The 16,908-nt window shown below is 41.0% G+C and overlaps 1 protein-coding gene across 4 annotated transcripts in view; it reads left to right on the top strand.

The window, feature by feature from the left end:
• Rpf2 (ribosome production factor 2 homolog) overlaps positions 1-16,908 on the top strand; it is a 35,532-nt gene that overhangs the window by 13,662 nt on the left and 4,962 nt on the right. For all 4 annotated transcript variants that reach the window (XM_003466480.5, XM_063253898.1, XM_063253897.1 and 1 more), the window contains 3 exons: positions 2,837-2,913; positions 4,398-4,497; positions 7,631-7,733. In XM_003466480.5, coding sequence (XP_003466528.1) covers positions 2,837-2,913; positions 4,398-4,497; positions 7,631-7,733 — 280 coding nt within the window. The remainder of the gene's footprint in view (positions 1-2,836; positions 2,914-4,397; positions 4,498-7,630; positions 7,734-16,908) is intronic.

Below are 16,908 nucleotides of genomic sequence, written 5' to 3'. Positions count from 1 at the left end.
GTACCAAAAAAACAGAACCCCAGTTCAACAAGAAATAGTATCAAGAATCAACGAATAATCTCCCACCCCACCCCGTTTAATTATTTGCATTGCCTGGTGGATTTCTTTCGTTGGGGTTCATGGAGCTGTAGTCCTAGTTATTTCTTTGTAGAATGTCCTTCAGAACATTTTGGAGTGCTAGTTTGGTGTTCATAAATTTCCTCAGGTGTTCCTTGGAAGTATCTTATTTCTTTTTTTTTTTTTTAAAGCCAGTCAAATTTAGCAGTGGGGGGGTGGTATACCAACTTTAGTGACACTAAGGTTAATAAGTTCTGATAACCCACTGCCATCGGACCAGCCAGTATCTTATTTCTTAATGCTCATTTTTTGTACCAGAGATTAAACTCACGACTCATGCTTGCCAGGCAGGTGCTTATGCTGCTGAGCTAAATCCCTGGCCCTTCTTAAATCAGTTTTGGGGGGTATGTCAGTCTGCATTGGAGGTTGTTATCTTTTAGGGTTTGAAATACTTCAAGCTCTCCTTGAGGATTTGTATTTGAGAAATCAGCTGTGATTCTGAAGGGCTTTCTTTTATAGGCAATTTGTTTTTTTTTTTTCTCTTAACAGCTTTGAAGGTTATGTGCTTGGGTTGAATTTATGGATTTGTTTTTGTTTTTGTTTTGTTTTTTGGGCATTTTGAGGCAGGTCTTACTCTGCAGCCCCGGCTGGCCTTGAACTCATTTTGTAGCCTAGACTGGTTTTGAACTCACAGTGATCCTCCTGTCTTTAGCCTGCAGAGTGCTGCGATTACAGGTGTGCCCCACCACACCCAGTCCAGTTTCTGGAATCTTGATTAATGTGCCTGGCTATAGATTTTTTTGATCATTGCTAATTGGAGTTCTGTGTACCTCACTTACCTGTATGTCAAATTCTTTTTCCCTGCTAGGAAAGTTTTCTGCCATGACTTTGGAAACAGGTTTTTTCCATATCATGTGTGGTCTTGGTTTTTCATTTCCTTCATTCAATGTTATGTTACTTTTTTTATATCATCTAGCAGCTGCTGGGTTGATTTCTCATGATCCCTTTCTGTTAAGAAATCTTTTGTCTTGCTGGAGTTTTAGCCCAGTGGCATATGCACCTGCCTGGCAAGCTCGAAGTTGTGAGTTCCATCCCCAGTACCAAAAAAAAAAGAAAAGAAATCTTTGTCTTCGTGATCACTAACCACAAGCCTGTCTTTTGTATCTGAGATTCTGTCCTCACATTGGCTCATACTTTCAATGGAATTTTTATTCTCCTGGATATCTGCTTGAATCTGCTTTATGGAATCCATTTTTTTCCTGTGTCAGGCATGCATGATTTCCGTTATTTTCTTAAGCTCTTTTTTTTTTTTTCTTTAAATCTCTATCTGCTGTAGAGTCACTAAGCATGGTTTTCATTGTGATCATTATCTCTCTAGATTTCTGAGAAATTAGTTCTGATTTGATTTTTTTCTAGAACGTCATTTCTTTTCTTTGTTGTTAATTTCTTCAAAGAGGCCAGGTGGGGGGGTTTCAGATTGTCCCATCTCATTGCCCACTGGGTTTATCTTTGGTGAACTAGATGTCTGGGGTTGCATCTTCTTTAAGTGTGGTCTCATTAAGAATCAACAAGTAGGACTATATCAAATAAAAGCTTCTGTATAACAAAGAAAACCACCAACAGAGTGAAGAAACAACCTATAGAATAGAAAATACTTTATCCAGTTATGCATTAGACAGAGGACTAATATCTAGAATATATAAAGAACTAAAAACAAAAAAAAAATAGACCCCCCCCCCCAATTTAAAAGCCCAGTCAAAGCCAGGTATGGTAGTATACGCCTGTAATGCCAGTATACAGGAGGCTGAGGCAGGAGGATTGCTGTGAGTTCAAAGCCAACCTAAGTCCAGCCCAGACTGCGTAGCAAAACCTTGTCTCAAGACAAAATTGCAAAATAAAAACCCAATCAAAATGGGCATTTGAAATAAATAGACACTTTTCAGAGGAAGGACAAATGGCCAGTAAACACATGAAAAAGTGTTCGATATCAATGTGCATTTGAAAAATGCAAATTAAGACCACACTGAGATTCCATCTTACTCCAAGAAGAATGAGTATCTTCAAAAAATCAAGTAATAATTGCTGGAGAGTCTGTAGGGAAAAAAGGACCCTTTATTGTTGGCAAGAGTATAAACTATACAATCATTATGGAAATCAATATGGAGATTTCTCATAATAAAATAGAAATTCTATTTGTTCCAACTTTCCCCTTTTAGATATCTTAACAAAAGACTTAAATACATATACAGCAACACAATTCATAATAGCTAAATTTTGTAAGTGGTGTGTATGTCTATCAACCAATAAATGGATAAAGAAAATGTGTATATACACAGTGGAATCTTACTGTGCCATAAAGAAGGATAAATGTGAATCATTTGTTGGAAAGTGGATCTACCTTGAAATCATAATGTTAAGTAAATCAGATCTCAGCATGGTTTCTCTTATATGGGAAACCCAAAATACAAATAAATGCAAAATAAAAAACAGAAAATGATGAAGTGGATCTTTGGCATATGGGAAGGGAACTGAGAGACAGAGGGAATTGAGATTTAAAACAGCAGGAGGGTTGTGAAGTGCTATGTGCATGCACCAGATAATCAATCCCTAGAGGAGAAGGGGTCTAAGAGATCCAGGGGGTGGAAAGAAGAGGGCTTAAAAAACAATAAGGGAATGTTATGTACGTGTGCCAACTTCTCTATAAATGTAATCATCATCTGTGACAGACATGTACCAATGAAAATAAAGATACATGCTTAAAAATGGATTTTCCTTTTAGGTCGTATGTATGACTACCATGTGCTGGATATGATTGAGTTAGGTATTGAGAAATTTGTGTCTCTAAAAGATATTAAGGTAAGATACTGATTATAAAAATAGGATTATTTTTGAAATTGTTTTTGGCCAATAATAGTACCTTTTGAGGAAGGGGTGTGTGTGTGTGTGTGTGTAGTACTGGGGATTGAACCCAGGACCTCCAGCATACTAGCTAAGTGCTCTATCACTTGAGCTACACCCTCAGCCTTTTTGTCTTATTCTTTTACATTTTATTGTGAGAGCAGGTCTCTTAAGTTGCCTAGGCTGGCCTGTACAGTGAGTCCCTGACTTACAGACATTCTGCTTATGAATTTGCACAGGTACAAATGGACCTCACATTTGGTTTTTATGCTTTATGTTGTAATTTGTGTCAAAGGTATCTAAGACTCGCTTTATAGATCTTACAGGTGAGTCTGATGTTTGAGTCAAGATCTGGCAACTTACTGTACTTGGAACCCTCCATTACTGGCATGGGCCACCACTTGGAGCTACCAATAAATTCATAGATAAAGAACTTTTTTTTTTTTTTGAAATTTTGACATTTTCCAACATAGAAATATGCTTTACTTCACTTTTACTTTTTAAAAAGAGGAATACATAGCATGTTATGTAGCTCTTATGGCAATTAAGCCTACAGATTGTTATTACTAAGTATTTATCTAGATTCATGGTTTAAATGCTTTCCGCCACCTCTGGATGCTCACAGCTGCTTGATAGAACTTCCCTACCTGTAATTCCAGCACTCTGGAGGGCTGAGGTGGGAGATTCACAAGTTGGAGCCCAGCCTGGGTAACAGAGATTTAGATCTTGTCTCAAAATGAAAGCTAAAAGGCTACAAAGCTCTAGGCAGAGGCCCAGGTTCTATCCACAGTACGCCACAACCCCTTTTTTTTGGTGCCGGGAATCAAACTCACGACCTTGTGCTTGCCAGGCAGGCTCTTAGGCCACTGAGTTAAATCTCCAGCCCCCTGTCCGTAAGATTTTCTATTTGAGGCTTGAAAGCTTTGGCCGATTTGTAGTATTGTGGCTGCCAGACTCCTAATTGCCTGTTTATCCCTTGGTGGACTTGCATCTTTACATCTCCTCTGAGTGGGATTATGAAATAGAATGTAGCAAGTGTATCAAATCGCATCTCTATATTTAAGTCTAAAAATCACCATTTGCAAACACTGTTTTAAAGCAGTTAATAAAAATAAGAAAACATACCTGCTATATGTGAGTGTTCTTTGCCTTCAGGTATGTGGGGCCAAGGCTGTGTAGTTCAGTGGGTGGTGTTTGCCTACCATGAGGAAACCCTGGTTCAGTCTCCAAGTTCATGGGGAAGAAAAGCCTATAAACAGTTTAGATTTGTTGTTGTTGTTGTTGTTTGGTTTTGGGGTGGGTTGTTTTGCTTTGTTTTGTTTTAGTACCAGGGATCAAATGACCTTATACTTGCCAGGCAGGTGCTTGCACCGCTGAACTAAATCCCTGATCCTAACAGTTTGGATTTTGATAATTACAATTTTTTTTTCCTCATTTCACAGAACAGTAAGTGTCCTGAGGGAACAAAACCCATGTTAATATTTGCTGGTGATGATTTCGATGTAACAGAAGACTACAGAAGACTAAAAAGCCTCCTTATTGGTAAGTATTTCAGTGTCCGTTATCCGCAGGGCAGCTCAGGTACGCAGCCTGAGCCTGTCGTCGGTGCCACTTTATCACTGCACTCTGGGGTATAGGTTTCTCTCTGTTTCTCCTTTCCTTTCCTTTCCTTTTTTTCTTTTGTACCGGGAATTGTGCTTACAACCTTGTGCTTGCCCAGTTAGATGCTGTGCCACTGAGTTATATCCCCAGCCCCTTTCCTTATTTTTAAAAAATATTTTTTCTGTTTTTCATTTTCATCACTTTTACTAACAACAGTGAAAGTGCTTAGCTGTTAGAGTTACTGTACTCTACAGATGATTATTTTGGCACCGTAATAAGTGAAGTATTATCCTGTTAATACAATATGTTATACTTTTTGAATTTGTTCTTATCTTCATATCTGATCATTAATGGCATCATTAAATTTAGCAAATTGAAAAGTTGAAGTGTTTTTGTGCATTATCCATTTTGAACTCAAAAGACCTTGGTTTGATAAGCTTTTTATAATATAACTGCCTTCTGATTTCCTTCTCCATCAGAGTGACATATGCACATTCCTCTTGTCTTACTCTCTCTCTCAGTGCATAGTTTACAGAATGCTGTGTTTCATAGTGGCATTTTCATGCATGCATGTAACACTGATAGTGTTCAGTCTCTTCTACTCTCTCTTTCTTACTCCCTTTCTCTTGTCTGTTAGTCTTCTGTTTGCTTAAGGTTCCTCTGTGTGTGTGCACCATTGTGTGTGTGTGCACCGTTGTGTGTGTGTGCATGCATACACGCGTGCATGTGCATGGTGCTAGAGGTTTGTAGCCGAGCCCAAGGCTGACTTACGTGTGCTAGGCAGGTGGTCTCCTGACCTACATTCCTAGCTGTCTGGTGTGTTACTTGCCCGGTTTCTGCCTTTCTTTGACTTTCAGATGAAGCTTCTTTTCCAGGAAGCCCTCTGCTCCTCCCTGGTGCCTTTTTTCATTGTCGTCACCCTCAGTGCCAAGCATTTGCTGGGTGCTTTATATCGAGTGCTTCAAGCCTTAAGAGCCTATCAGGTCTCTTCATAGATGACTCACTCTTTTTTGGCAGGTGTGGAGGGAGGCAAGGGAACTAGAACCCATCCTGTGCACATGCTAAGCAAGCCTTTTGCCCCTCAACCGTGCTACCAGCCCCACCCGTGTTTTCTGTAAATTAAATCTGCACATGAAGAACAGTGACCAACATTCATTCACTATTATACACCGCAAAGCATCAAGAGTTTTTCATTCAGATTTTCAGGAAGATATTTTTGTCCTCCGTTGGTTCACGTTTTCTGCCTTGGGGCCCTCCCTCCCTGTGTAATTGTCAGTGGGGGAGGTACTTTGAATGTGCTAAAACAAATGCTTTTTGTTTGAACGGGTTAAGCCCTGGTGTCTAGTTCTGTGGGACCCCTAGGTGGCGGCAGTGACTGCATAACGCAGAGTGCGGGAGGGGTGTGAAAACCAGAGGGGATGAGGCTCTGAGAGCCCAGGGGAAAGTCGGGCTTTCCTTACAAACATGAAGTGAGGCAACTCCATGTTAGTGTGTGTGCGAATATAAGTGGAAATCTGATGAAGGGCAAGCGTTGTGAAAACTGTATCAGTGGGTGATTTTGTCCCTGTGAGCAAAGTATGTTTACGTGACCAGCAGCGACATCACTAGGTGATCGGTACTGCGCGTGGCCCTGCTCACAGACGTGGCCTTGTCCGGTACATGGCTGGGTCGTACACCGAATACTAGGTGAGTGGAGGAGAAATTAATCAAGGGCTTTTTAGGAAGTTTCTGCTTTCTTAAATATTATATAGTTAGCAAACATGGTAAAATAAAGTTTTGGGGTCCCCCCACATAATAAATTTAATGGGAAGTGCTTTTAACCATTAGTTTACTTTCTTTTTTCTCTTCTGGTTTTTCCAGAACAGGCTGTTGCTGTTTAGTTCAGACTGGCCTTGGGCTTATTGGGTAGGGGTAGTCCAGGCTGCCCTTGAACTTGTGCCAGCCCTCCTGCCCGCGCCCCCAAGTGCTGGGGGTGTAGGCGTGTACCACTACACACTCCTCCCTTTTTTTGTTTTTTGAAACAGGGTCTTGCTGACTAGTTTAGGCTTGTCTTAAACTCAGTATGAAGCACAAACTGGCCTTGAGCTTAAGTGAGCCTCCCGCCTCAACCTTTTAACGCTGGGATTTCAGGGAGTCCCCGCCACACTTGGAGGCCTCCCTGCCCCTCCCTCCCTTCCCTTCTTCTCCTCTTTCTTCTCTCCGTTTCTTTACTTGTCTTTCCTGAGGCTGTCTTGCATTATAGTTCACACACTCTCCTTGAACTCACTATGTAGCCCAGACAGTCCTTCTTCCCCTCCTTATTTTACAAAAGCTTTGTTTCCACTTTTTTCTTTTTTTTATATTTCCTCCCCCACCCGTCCCCCTTCTCATTTGAACATTTTCTGTTTTACAATATCTGTATACATTTTGTTTCTTATTTACACATTTGGTTTCTCACACTGAGAAAATGTACAGTATTTACACGTGTCCAGGTTATTTGATTTAAGACTGTGGTGTCAAAGGTGCATCCATTTAGCTAGAAATGTTTTGAGTTTATTTTTCTTTATGGCAGAGTAGTACTCCATTGTAAAATAAAAAATCAATATCCATTCGTCACTTGATGGGCATTTGGGGCCATTTACATCTTGCTCTTTTAGGGCAGGTGCTTTAGTCAGTGTTCAGCTTCTAGGTGGGTTTTGATTCCTTACTCCTTGGACTCACTGTGCACCTTGCGCCAGCTCTGGACTCTTGGTGTGCCTGTCCATAGGTTAGAGTTCATTACTGTGGTTTACATTCCTTCGTAAAGTTAGCAAACATGGTAAATATGGTTCTGTGCTGAGCAATGACTTAAAAGGCTGAAATCCAGTTGTGAGACACTGTGTGTCAGTGAACCGAGTACAGTACAAAAATAAAGTCATGAAATATCTGAGAGGTGTTTGCCCTTTTTCCAGGGATCGTCTCTTCTAGCTATGTAACCTTTTACATAAGTATTGGTGTAAAATGGGACACTGAGAGGGCACCATTCATAACCGAATTTTAAAGTATGTTGAGCTTCTGCTTTGTTTTGTTTTAACAACTGACTGTGTGCTTTTAGATTTCTTCAGAGGCCCCACGGTAGCAAATGTCCGCCTGGCCGGGCTGGAGTACGTCCTGCACTTCACAGCTCTGCAGGGGAAGGTTTACTTTCGCAGCTATAAGTAAGTGCCTCGCCCCCGCTTTGCTCATCCTCGGGGTTAGGGTTTCTGGGTGGCGGAGCTGCAGCACTCAGCCTTAGAGCTGGTGTCTCTCTGAGAGTACATGGGGAGAGTTCACAGAACAGTAGTAGCAGCAGCAGCCGGTGTGGCTATTGATCTGTTGTCCCCTGCTGACTTTGCCACTGAACCGCTGCTTTTCTAGGGCCCCAGAGCACAGACTCAGCAGTGACTGTCCCTCACTTTATCAGTTAACTCTGATGTTCTTGACTGGACTTTGAGTACCAAGTCAGGCCAACAAAACAAATCTCAGAACCATATATCTTAAACTATCTGGTTTTGCTTTGTTCTTTGTTTTTTGAGACAGGGTTTTACCGTGTAGGTTAGTGGTCTTGAGCTCACTGGGCAAGTCAAGGTCGGCTTTGAACTCACAGCAGTCCTCCTGCCTCAGCCCTCCCAGTGCTAAAATCAAAGGGAATAAAGAAGAGCAATAGCTAAATTCATGGTTCCATCTCTGCAGCCTGTTGTTTTACCCAGCCCCACTACAGTATAAATAAAAATCTAACAAGCAGATTGTTTTCATTAGACATTGTGAAATGTAATAGTGGTGCCTTTTGTCTGTTTGAAAACAAAAAGCATTTGTTGGGGTTGTTAGACTCATATTGTCCTAGACGCTGCGTGGACAGGCCTTGCCGTCTGCCTGTCCTGCGGTGAGTTCAGGGCTGGCGGGCATCTTGAGCTGTGGCCTTGCAGCCTGTGAGCAGCAGCTCAGTGCCAGCGATGTCCTCTGTGGTGGCGCTGCTGTGCGACCCTTTGTGTCTAGCATTTTATCTGTGGCTTGGTTTGTTCTTGTGGTGCTGGGGTTGAACCAGGGCCTTCCACTGAACAACATCTGGGACTTTTTTACTTTTTTTTTTTTTTTTCATTTTTATCGGTACCGGGGATCGAACTCACTACCACCTGCTTGCAAGGCAGGTGCTTATGCCGCTGAGCTAAATCCCCAGCCCGACTTTTTTACTTCTATGTTGAGGCAGGATCTTGTTAAATTGCGATACTTCTGCCTCAGGCTCCCTGCTGGGACTCTAGGCGTGTACTCTCATACCTACCAATGGTGGAATTTTTAATTTGACAGTGAAATTTTGCAGTGTTGCCCAGACTGGCCCTGGACTCCTGGGGTTCAAGTGATTTCTCACTTCAGCCTTCCAAGAGCTAGAACTGTAGGCGCCCCTGTGCCCAGCTCCACATACATAATTTAAAGGCTGATTATCTCCACAGTAGAGTAAGTGGCTGACCAGCCTGTGTCCAGTGACCATCCAAATGAAACACAATTACTTTTTCAGTTAATAACTTTTTTCTTTCATTCATTTATTCATTTGTTCGTTCTTTTTGAGACAGGCGTTCACTCTGCAGTTCAAGCTAGCCTTGAGCTCACTTTATAGCCCAGGTTGGCTTCAAACCTGCAGCAGTCCTCCTGCGTCAGCCTCCTGAGTGTTGGGATTACAGGCATGTGCCATCACACCCAGCTTTAATTAGTAATTTTTATTTTAGTCTCAACTATATTGTCAAAAGATGCCTAGTTCATTTCGTCCTATGATTAGTACCATTTCTGTTTTCCTTTCATTAAAAGTAAAATAGTAAGACAAAAAGCAATACAATACCCAGTGGTTATAAAATGTAATTAGGAGTTTGTTGATCAGTTTCAGCTAATTAAGATTGGAAACACGGCTGAGGATTTAGCTCAGTGGCATAAGCACTTGCCTGGCAAGCACAAGGTCGTTAAAAAAAATTTTTTTTGGAAACCCCTGAAGCCTGTTGTTTGCATGTCCTCACTTGATTTTGGGGTTTAGAAATGAAGTGAGGGCTGGAGGGTAAGACAAATGTTAGTGCTCCCACTTAGTATTTAGGAGGGCCTGAGTTCACCCCTCAAAATGTACTATCCTAAAAAGTAGATGAGTGCTATTTAGAAAATTAGAAAAGATGTAAGATTACTAACATAAAATAATTAAAATTACAACATGGGTGAAATTTTATGTTATAATTTAAGAATGACAAAAAGATACATTAAATGTGGAGACTGGACACAAAGGACTAGAAATATATTTTTAAAATCTTTGAGAGTAAGAACGACTAACAATCACCTAAAACTTCCATAGTGAACAGTTTTGCAGAAACTAGTCGTTTATATCTGATACTGTATTTAGTGAAAAAATTTAGCTTTTTAAAGTGGAGTGGGGAGTTCACAGAGGGAAGGGGGAAGTAAAACTGATTAAGATGGGGTGTGTATGTGTACCAGTTGCCCAAGATAAATGTATTTATCATGCATTGCAAACATGTATTAATAAAAAAATTCAGAGACACTAGAACAAACTGGATGGAAAATTTTAAAACCAGATTTCAGAACAAGGCTAGACTAGTAGTGTAATTGTGTACAACAGCTGTAGAGTATGATGGCTGAAACAACCTTTAGCTTAGCACGATGGCTTTCATAATGGAAACAAGAACCTAGTAGGGAATTTTAATCACACATGTGCTGCGTGTGCCCTGTGACATCTATGAGCCACTGATCTGAAATAGGAACTGGGCAGTGTGCGGAAGAGTGGGCTGCTCCGGTAGCTTCAGGGTCCCCACTGAACCCCAATCGTGCAAGTGTGAAGGAAGGGTGGCCCCAGGAGTCGGCACCACCTGGGAGCCTGGTCCCTGACTCCTGCCTGCCGCTTCCCAGGGCCTGTTTCTTACACACAGTGTCAGCATACCATTGAGACTATGCCAGAGAAGTGTGTGTCACTTAATTTGACACCTCAGGCGTTCCCTGGGCTGTGGTGTAGTGTCTTTTCTCTATTACAACTAATTAGGTCTTATACATCTTGCAAAAGGTGGAAATTAATGTTCGTGTGCATTGTTTGTGAAGACTAACAAGGCTTATAAGTGATTTTGTGCTTCTTGGACTAAAAGGAATTCTGAACATGAGGATATGTTAGTGTAAATTTTGACAATCTTTTAGTGCTTATAGTTCTACTGACTTCTTTCTGTGTACCTTGTAGTTATTAATTCTTCGTGTTTGAAGCTGTATTCCTTGGAAAATTTTATTGACTACAGAGTCAGAAGCATCAGTATGAAGCAGTCATTAGTAAATGCCACATAAGCCTTTGCTAAGATTGTTGGTTAGGTTTTATGGGGAGAATTACGCCAAATAGGAAGCTTTAGCTTACCTTAAGAAATAAACATAATCTTCAGAAAGGGACTTTGTTTAATGAAAACATAGAATGGCAAGGCAAAGATTAGGTATATGAGAGGAAGAAAAATCAGGAAATTAAAATTTACACAAGACTTACAATGTTAATCTTGAAAAATAGGCAAATATTTAAATACGTAAAGAATTTATGTGGAAATTACAACTACAGCCTGAGCCCATTTAACTGGGTTTGTTTGTCTTTGTCTCTGCATTTTGTGCCACACTGTCTTGTAGAAGTAAAGGTCACTTTGGATTCAGAGCTCACAGAGGGTGGAAAAGAAACCAGGTTAGGGTCTGAAATGAACCCTAGGCAGATGGTGTAAAAGCTGGGGCCCAGTAGGTGCTTGGCTCGACATGAAGACTGGAATTGGAATGTCTATCTAGAAAATGGTACAGTGTCAGTGATGGGACAGGAATGAAGAAAATAGATTTTAGTTTGGTTATTTTCTTACTATGACTCAGTGATAACAAAATCCCCCCCCCCAATCAGCTGAGTGTGACAGCACAGGCCTGTAGTCCCAGCACTTAGGGGGCTGAGGTAGGAGGATCAGGATGGGAGTTCAAGGCCAGCATGAACTGCACGGCAAGACTCTGTCTCAAAAAAAAAAAAAAAACACAGGAAAACCCAAAGGAAGACAACTGGCAGCTTTTCCGTAGACTCATGCACTGACAAGTGAATGTCAGATGCATTGTCTCCTGAAACTCTTAAAGCCATAACAGCAAAATGTACCAGAAAGTCTAGATTTCACTTGTAAAAGTTAAGAAGCTGGGGATTTAGCTCAGCGGTGTAAGTGCCTGGTTGTGAGTTCAATCCCTGGTACAAAAAAAAAAAAAACAAAAACAGTTAAGTAAAGGGAAAAGCCAGTCAGAGAGGCAGCAGGCACAGTGACACACATCTCTAATCCTGGCTGATTTGAGGCCAGTTTGGGCAGCTTAGTCTCTGTCTCAAAAACGGACCTTAATCATGGGATAGTACCACGAGTCTGTCACCAGGAACACACGCACAGAGCTGAATACGGGGGGGGGGGGGGGGCAAGTCCATCTCCTGTCCATGTGGTCTGCTGGGCAGCAGGCTCGGTGAATGGTTCAGGTCAGGTCATCTGAGCACAGGTGGCCCCATCCTTTACTTATGCTGTGAGGTTGTGACACAATGTAGTTCCGCCAGTGACTCAGAAGTAGTTTTAGTGGCACGTACCATTCAAAAATATAATTGAAGGGCTGTGGGAATCTGGGTGCTCTGAATCCATCAAATGCATCTTTGGATCAATACGCTGTATCTTCTACTTAGCTGAAAATTAGTTCTTCAGATTTTGTTCTTGTGCTGGGAACTGAGTCTTGGAGCAGGTGCTTTACCACTGAGTGACATCCTTAGCTCTAAGTACTTTTGAAGTGGCAGAAAAGTTTGTAGTTAAAATTTTGCATATTATTTCCTTGTTTTGTTTGTAAAATAGTCTTGTTATTAGTCCATATTGGACTGGAACTGTCTATGTAGCCAGACTGACCTGGAGCAAAGGCAGGGTCTCTGCAGTTCGGCTGGCCTTGAGCTCATTTTGTAGCCCAGGCTGTTTAGGTTTTTTTTTTTTTAAGACAAAGTCTCGCCATGTAGCACGGCTGGCCCTGAACTTGCAGCGATCCTCTTGCCTCAGCCTCCCAAGTGCTGGGATTACAGCCGTGTGGCACCATGCCCGGCTAGCTTGATTTCTTAAATTGCATGCTGACCATATCTTCCTTGTTAATTTGTACTAGTTTAACATTATACATGCCATTTATTTGGATGTAAATATAGAAGTGGGACTACCGGATGTGGTGGCTTGTGCCCGTAATACCATCACTTGGGAGCTGAGACAGGAAGATTTTTATAAGGTCAGCCTGAATTACATGATGAGACCTAGTCTCCAAAAAACCCCTGAAGTATATGTGACACAGCAGTCACATTGCATCCCTCTCCCCCAGTGCTTTGAATTAGGTTTTAAGTAGTGTGGCCCTGGTAACTTTAGCTTCTATTTTCCCCTGTAGTGGGTCTGACTGGGGTATTTTCTTAGGTCTCTTTTGAAACCAGTGTGAAGAATAGCCCAGGGGCTGTCATTTCCATGTATGCCCCTGTCAAGTCCATAGTGGTACTCATTTTAACCTTTATTATTTATTTTGAGACAAGGTCTCACTATGTAATTGAGGCTGGCCTAGAACTCTGTGTAGCTCAGGCTGGCCTCAGACTCTCAGCAACCCTGCTGCCTCGGCCTCCCGAGTGCTATGATTACAGGCGTGCGCCATAAGCTCCTTTCAGCTTTTAATGTTAGTACAGTAACATGTGGCTGTTTATGTATCCTAGCGGGTTTGTTTTGCCTTTCAGTTGGGTGTTAGTGGTCGTGTCTGGAGCAGCTGGAGGTCGTGGGACTCCCTGCGACCTGCAGTCACACCTGCGTGGGCGGTGGTGGGCCGTGGCTGTCTGTCTGCAGGGCCCAGAGGGCTTTCTGTGGTCATTGGTGCCGTGGCCTCAGCTCTCTGGTGTTTGCTGTCTTCTGGGTCTTTTCCTCGGGGCTTCCTCTTCTGTCCTCTTCTTTCACCACTCTCACATTGTGTCTTTTGCCTGAAAAGATTGATCTTTTTACACTTAAACATTGTCATTCAGTCAGTGGACCTTTCTTCTCCTTGAGACCATGTTCGGTGACAAACTGAACATGAACTCTAGGTCTCGCAGTTCTTGGGTTTTTTTTTTTTTTTTTTTTTTTTCCCAAATCCATTTTATTTCAAGCAGAAAAAGAAAAAAAAACCTAAAACACATCAATCAGGGCAACCATAGTACATACCTTGTACATTGTCTTCCCCAAATCTTTCACCCAGAGCACACAGTCAGTCTCACTCAGTTGTCCGAACTGAGAGTTGTTCTGTGATAGTGCTCACAAAAACAATGTCCCAGTCTTCCTCGCACCTGCTCTTCAGCTGTTGGCTCTGCCGCGCCCTCAGATGTTTCCCCATCTGGAGCTGTTTGGATTTAGAGTATTCAGAAAGTTGAGATTTCTGTTTAAGATTTTTTCATTTTAATCAAATAAGGTCATTAAGTTCTGTGCTATAGTGAGCGGCTAAGCCTGAATGGGCTGATTTAATTTTTATGGTCTTAGTGAATTCGTTAATCTTATAAACATGCTGTTTCAAGAATTCAGTTAAAATTATTTTGGCATTGGGGGTGAGATTCACAGCCTTATGCTTGCTGAGCACATGCTTTGTTGCTAAGCTATACCCCCAAGTTACTTTTTGTTTTGTTTGAGATAGAGTCTTACTGTGTAGTTAGGCTGGCCTCAGGCTGAATTCACAGCAATTCTCTTGCCTCAGCCTCTTGAGTGCTGGAATTCTAGGCGTTCGCCACCATGCCCAGCCCCAAATTATTTTTATAGTTATGTAAATATATAAGTGAAATGAAACAGTGAATTTATAAACAGTTACTTTCTGAAAAGCATTTTGTGACTTTCCGTTTCTGAACAATACAGTACAATTTTATCTTTGAATTTTAAGAAATAACACAAAGGATACAATTGGATTGAATGTACGAAGTGTTTAAGAAGCTTACCTTTCATAAATATTTTTATTTCATTGTTCAGTTTTTTGTTTTTAAGGTGAGATTTCGCTATGTTGCCCAGGCTTGTCTTAAATACCTTAAGTGATCTTCCTGCCTCAGACACCTGAGTAGCTCAGCTTTTAGACATGTGCCACCTTGCCTAGCTTTTTCTAAATTTTTTTATATAGTTAGATGTGCTGGTATTTGGTGCATATATGATTGTTATCTCTTCCTCTTGGATTTTTCCCCTAATAAATATGTAGTGACCTTCTTTGTCTCTCCTGATCAGTCTTGGCTTGAAATTCACTTTGTCTGCAAGTAGTATAACTCCTCTGCTTTTTTTGGAGTTCCTGTCACATGGAGTATTGTTTTTCATCCTTTAAGTTTGAGTCTGTGGATTTCTTTTTCAGTTTAATGGGTTTCTTGTATGCAGTATATTGTAGAATCTATTTTCTCGATCCATTCTACCAGTCTGTTTCTTTTGATTGGTGAGTTGAGACCATTTACCATTGATGGTTATAACTGATACGTATTGACTGATCCTTGCCATATTATTTCTGTTGTTGGTTCCCTTCATTTCCCTTCTGTTTAATTGCTTGCCTGGCATGGTGCATTCATTCTATTGGGATGTATCCTTCAGAACTTGTGGAGTGCTGGTTTGTAGGACTTGAATTTGTTCAGGTATTCTTTATTAAGGAAGTATCTTTGGGGGGGTACTGGGGATTGAACTCGTGACCTCGCGCTTACCATGCAGGCACTTACCCACTGAGCTAAATCCCCAGCCCCAATTATAGAAGTATCTTATTTATCCATTAATTTTCAAAGATAATTTCACAAGTGCATCAATCTGGGTTGGAAATTTTCTTTTAGAGCTTGAAATACTTCACTGCATTCTCTTTTACAAGGGTTTGTGTTGAGAAATCTGCTGTGATGGATTTTCCTTTATAGGTGATTTGTTTCTTTTCTCTGACAGCTTTTAATAGTCTGTTCTTGTGTTGAATTTATGAAATCTGGACTGGTATATGCTGAGGTATAGTCTTTTTCTGACCATGACTAATTAAGGTTCTATATGCCTCACTTACCTGTATGTCAAATTCTTTTTCCATGTTGGGGAGGTTTTCTGTGTTTACTTCTGTGAACAAGTTTTTTATGTCCTTGTGCTAACTTTGATTTTCTCATTGGTTTTAGTTAATCTAATGCTATTCTTCTTTGCACCATCTAGTAGATGTTGGATTGATTTTTTTTTATTGTGGGCATTCATGGTTTCCATCATTTTCCTGAACTCCTCTATTTCTTTTTTTCTTTTTGTTTTTCACATCAGTATCTACTCTAGATTACTGACCATGTCCTTTGTTCTGATCATCATCTCTTTTGCTGTCTGTAATTGTTTCTGAATTGTCTTTTCTCTCATTCATCTTTCTGGATTATACAATCAGACATGTTCAAGATGATAAGGCTGTAGACTTCATTCATGTTTGTAAAGTCTACAGCTACTGTTTTAAAAGGGTCACTTTAGTGGCTTTTTGATTTCTTCCACTTCAGTTTCCCCTGACTTGCCTTGGGCAAGCTGGAGTTCTAGGGTTGCATCTTGCTTCCATGTTTTCCACTTTCAGTTTTTTTAGTTTGTTTTCTGCATAGATACTTACAAATTACTTATGGTAGGTAGCTTGTTACTAGTATCAAGAAGTCTACTTGATACTACTTTTCAGTGCTTTTCAGTGATGTCTTCTAGGTTGAACTGACTGGCTTTTGAGTCTGTCACATGATCTTGCCTTTTCTCTTTATTATAAAGGGATGCCTGATTTGATAGCACTCAGTTCTTTGGTGCTGGACAGTGGTATTGTTTATGAACCCCAGACAGTCTTGGTATTGGCATATAAAGAACAACAATATTAGCTAATTCACTTTGGCTAAAGTAGAACAGTTAGCACTGATAGTACCTTTAAGCACAGACTAGCAAATGAATGATGAACTGTGATAACTGTTCATTTGTCCCCTTTAACTATAGGTACAAGATTCATGGTTATATGAAAAAATCTAAAATCAGGCTGTGGCATGGTGGCACATTGTAATTCCAGCACTCTGGAGACTGAGACAGGAGGATTGCTGTGACTTTGAGGCCAGCCTGAGCTACATAACATCTAGGCCAGCCTGCACTACGTACTGAGGCATGGCCTAAATAAATAAATAAATAAAACAAGCCCGAAGAGCATATAAAGTAAATATCCACTCAGTAGGGCTTTGGGAATAGCTTTGGGGAATTGGTGAAGACAGGAAGGAAAGAAGGCAAAAGCAAAAACAAGAATGAAACGAAACTGACAAAACACTCATGAAAAAACAAACAAGAAAGAAAAAGCGATTTCTCTGTGACTTGCAGCCTGTAGTTATCCTCGGGG

The sequence above is a fragment of the Cavia porcellus genome, unplaced genomic scaffold (genome assembly GCF_034190915.1).
Source record: "Cavia porcellus strain 051 isolate PalLab524CR breed Dunkin Hartley unplaced genomic scaffold, mCavPor4.1 scaffold_7, whole genome shotgun sequence".
Lineage (NCBI taxonomy): Eukaryota > Metazoa > Chordata > Mammalia > Rodentia > Caviidae > Cavia > Cavia porcellus.
This window is presented reverse-complemented; position numbering and strand designations above follow the sequence as displayed.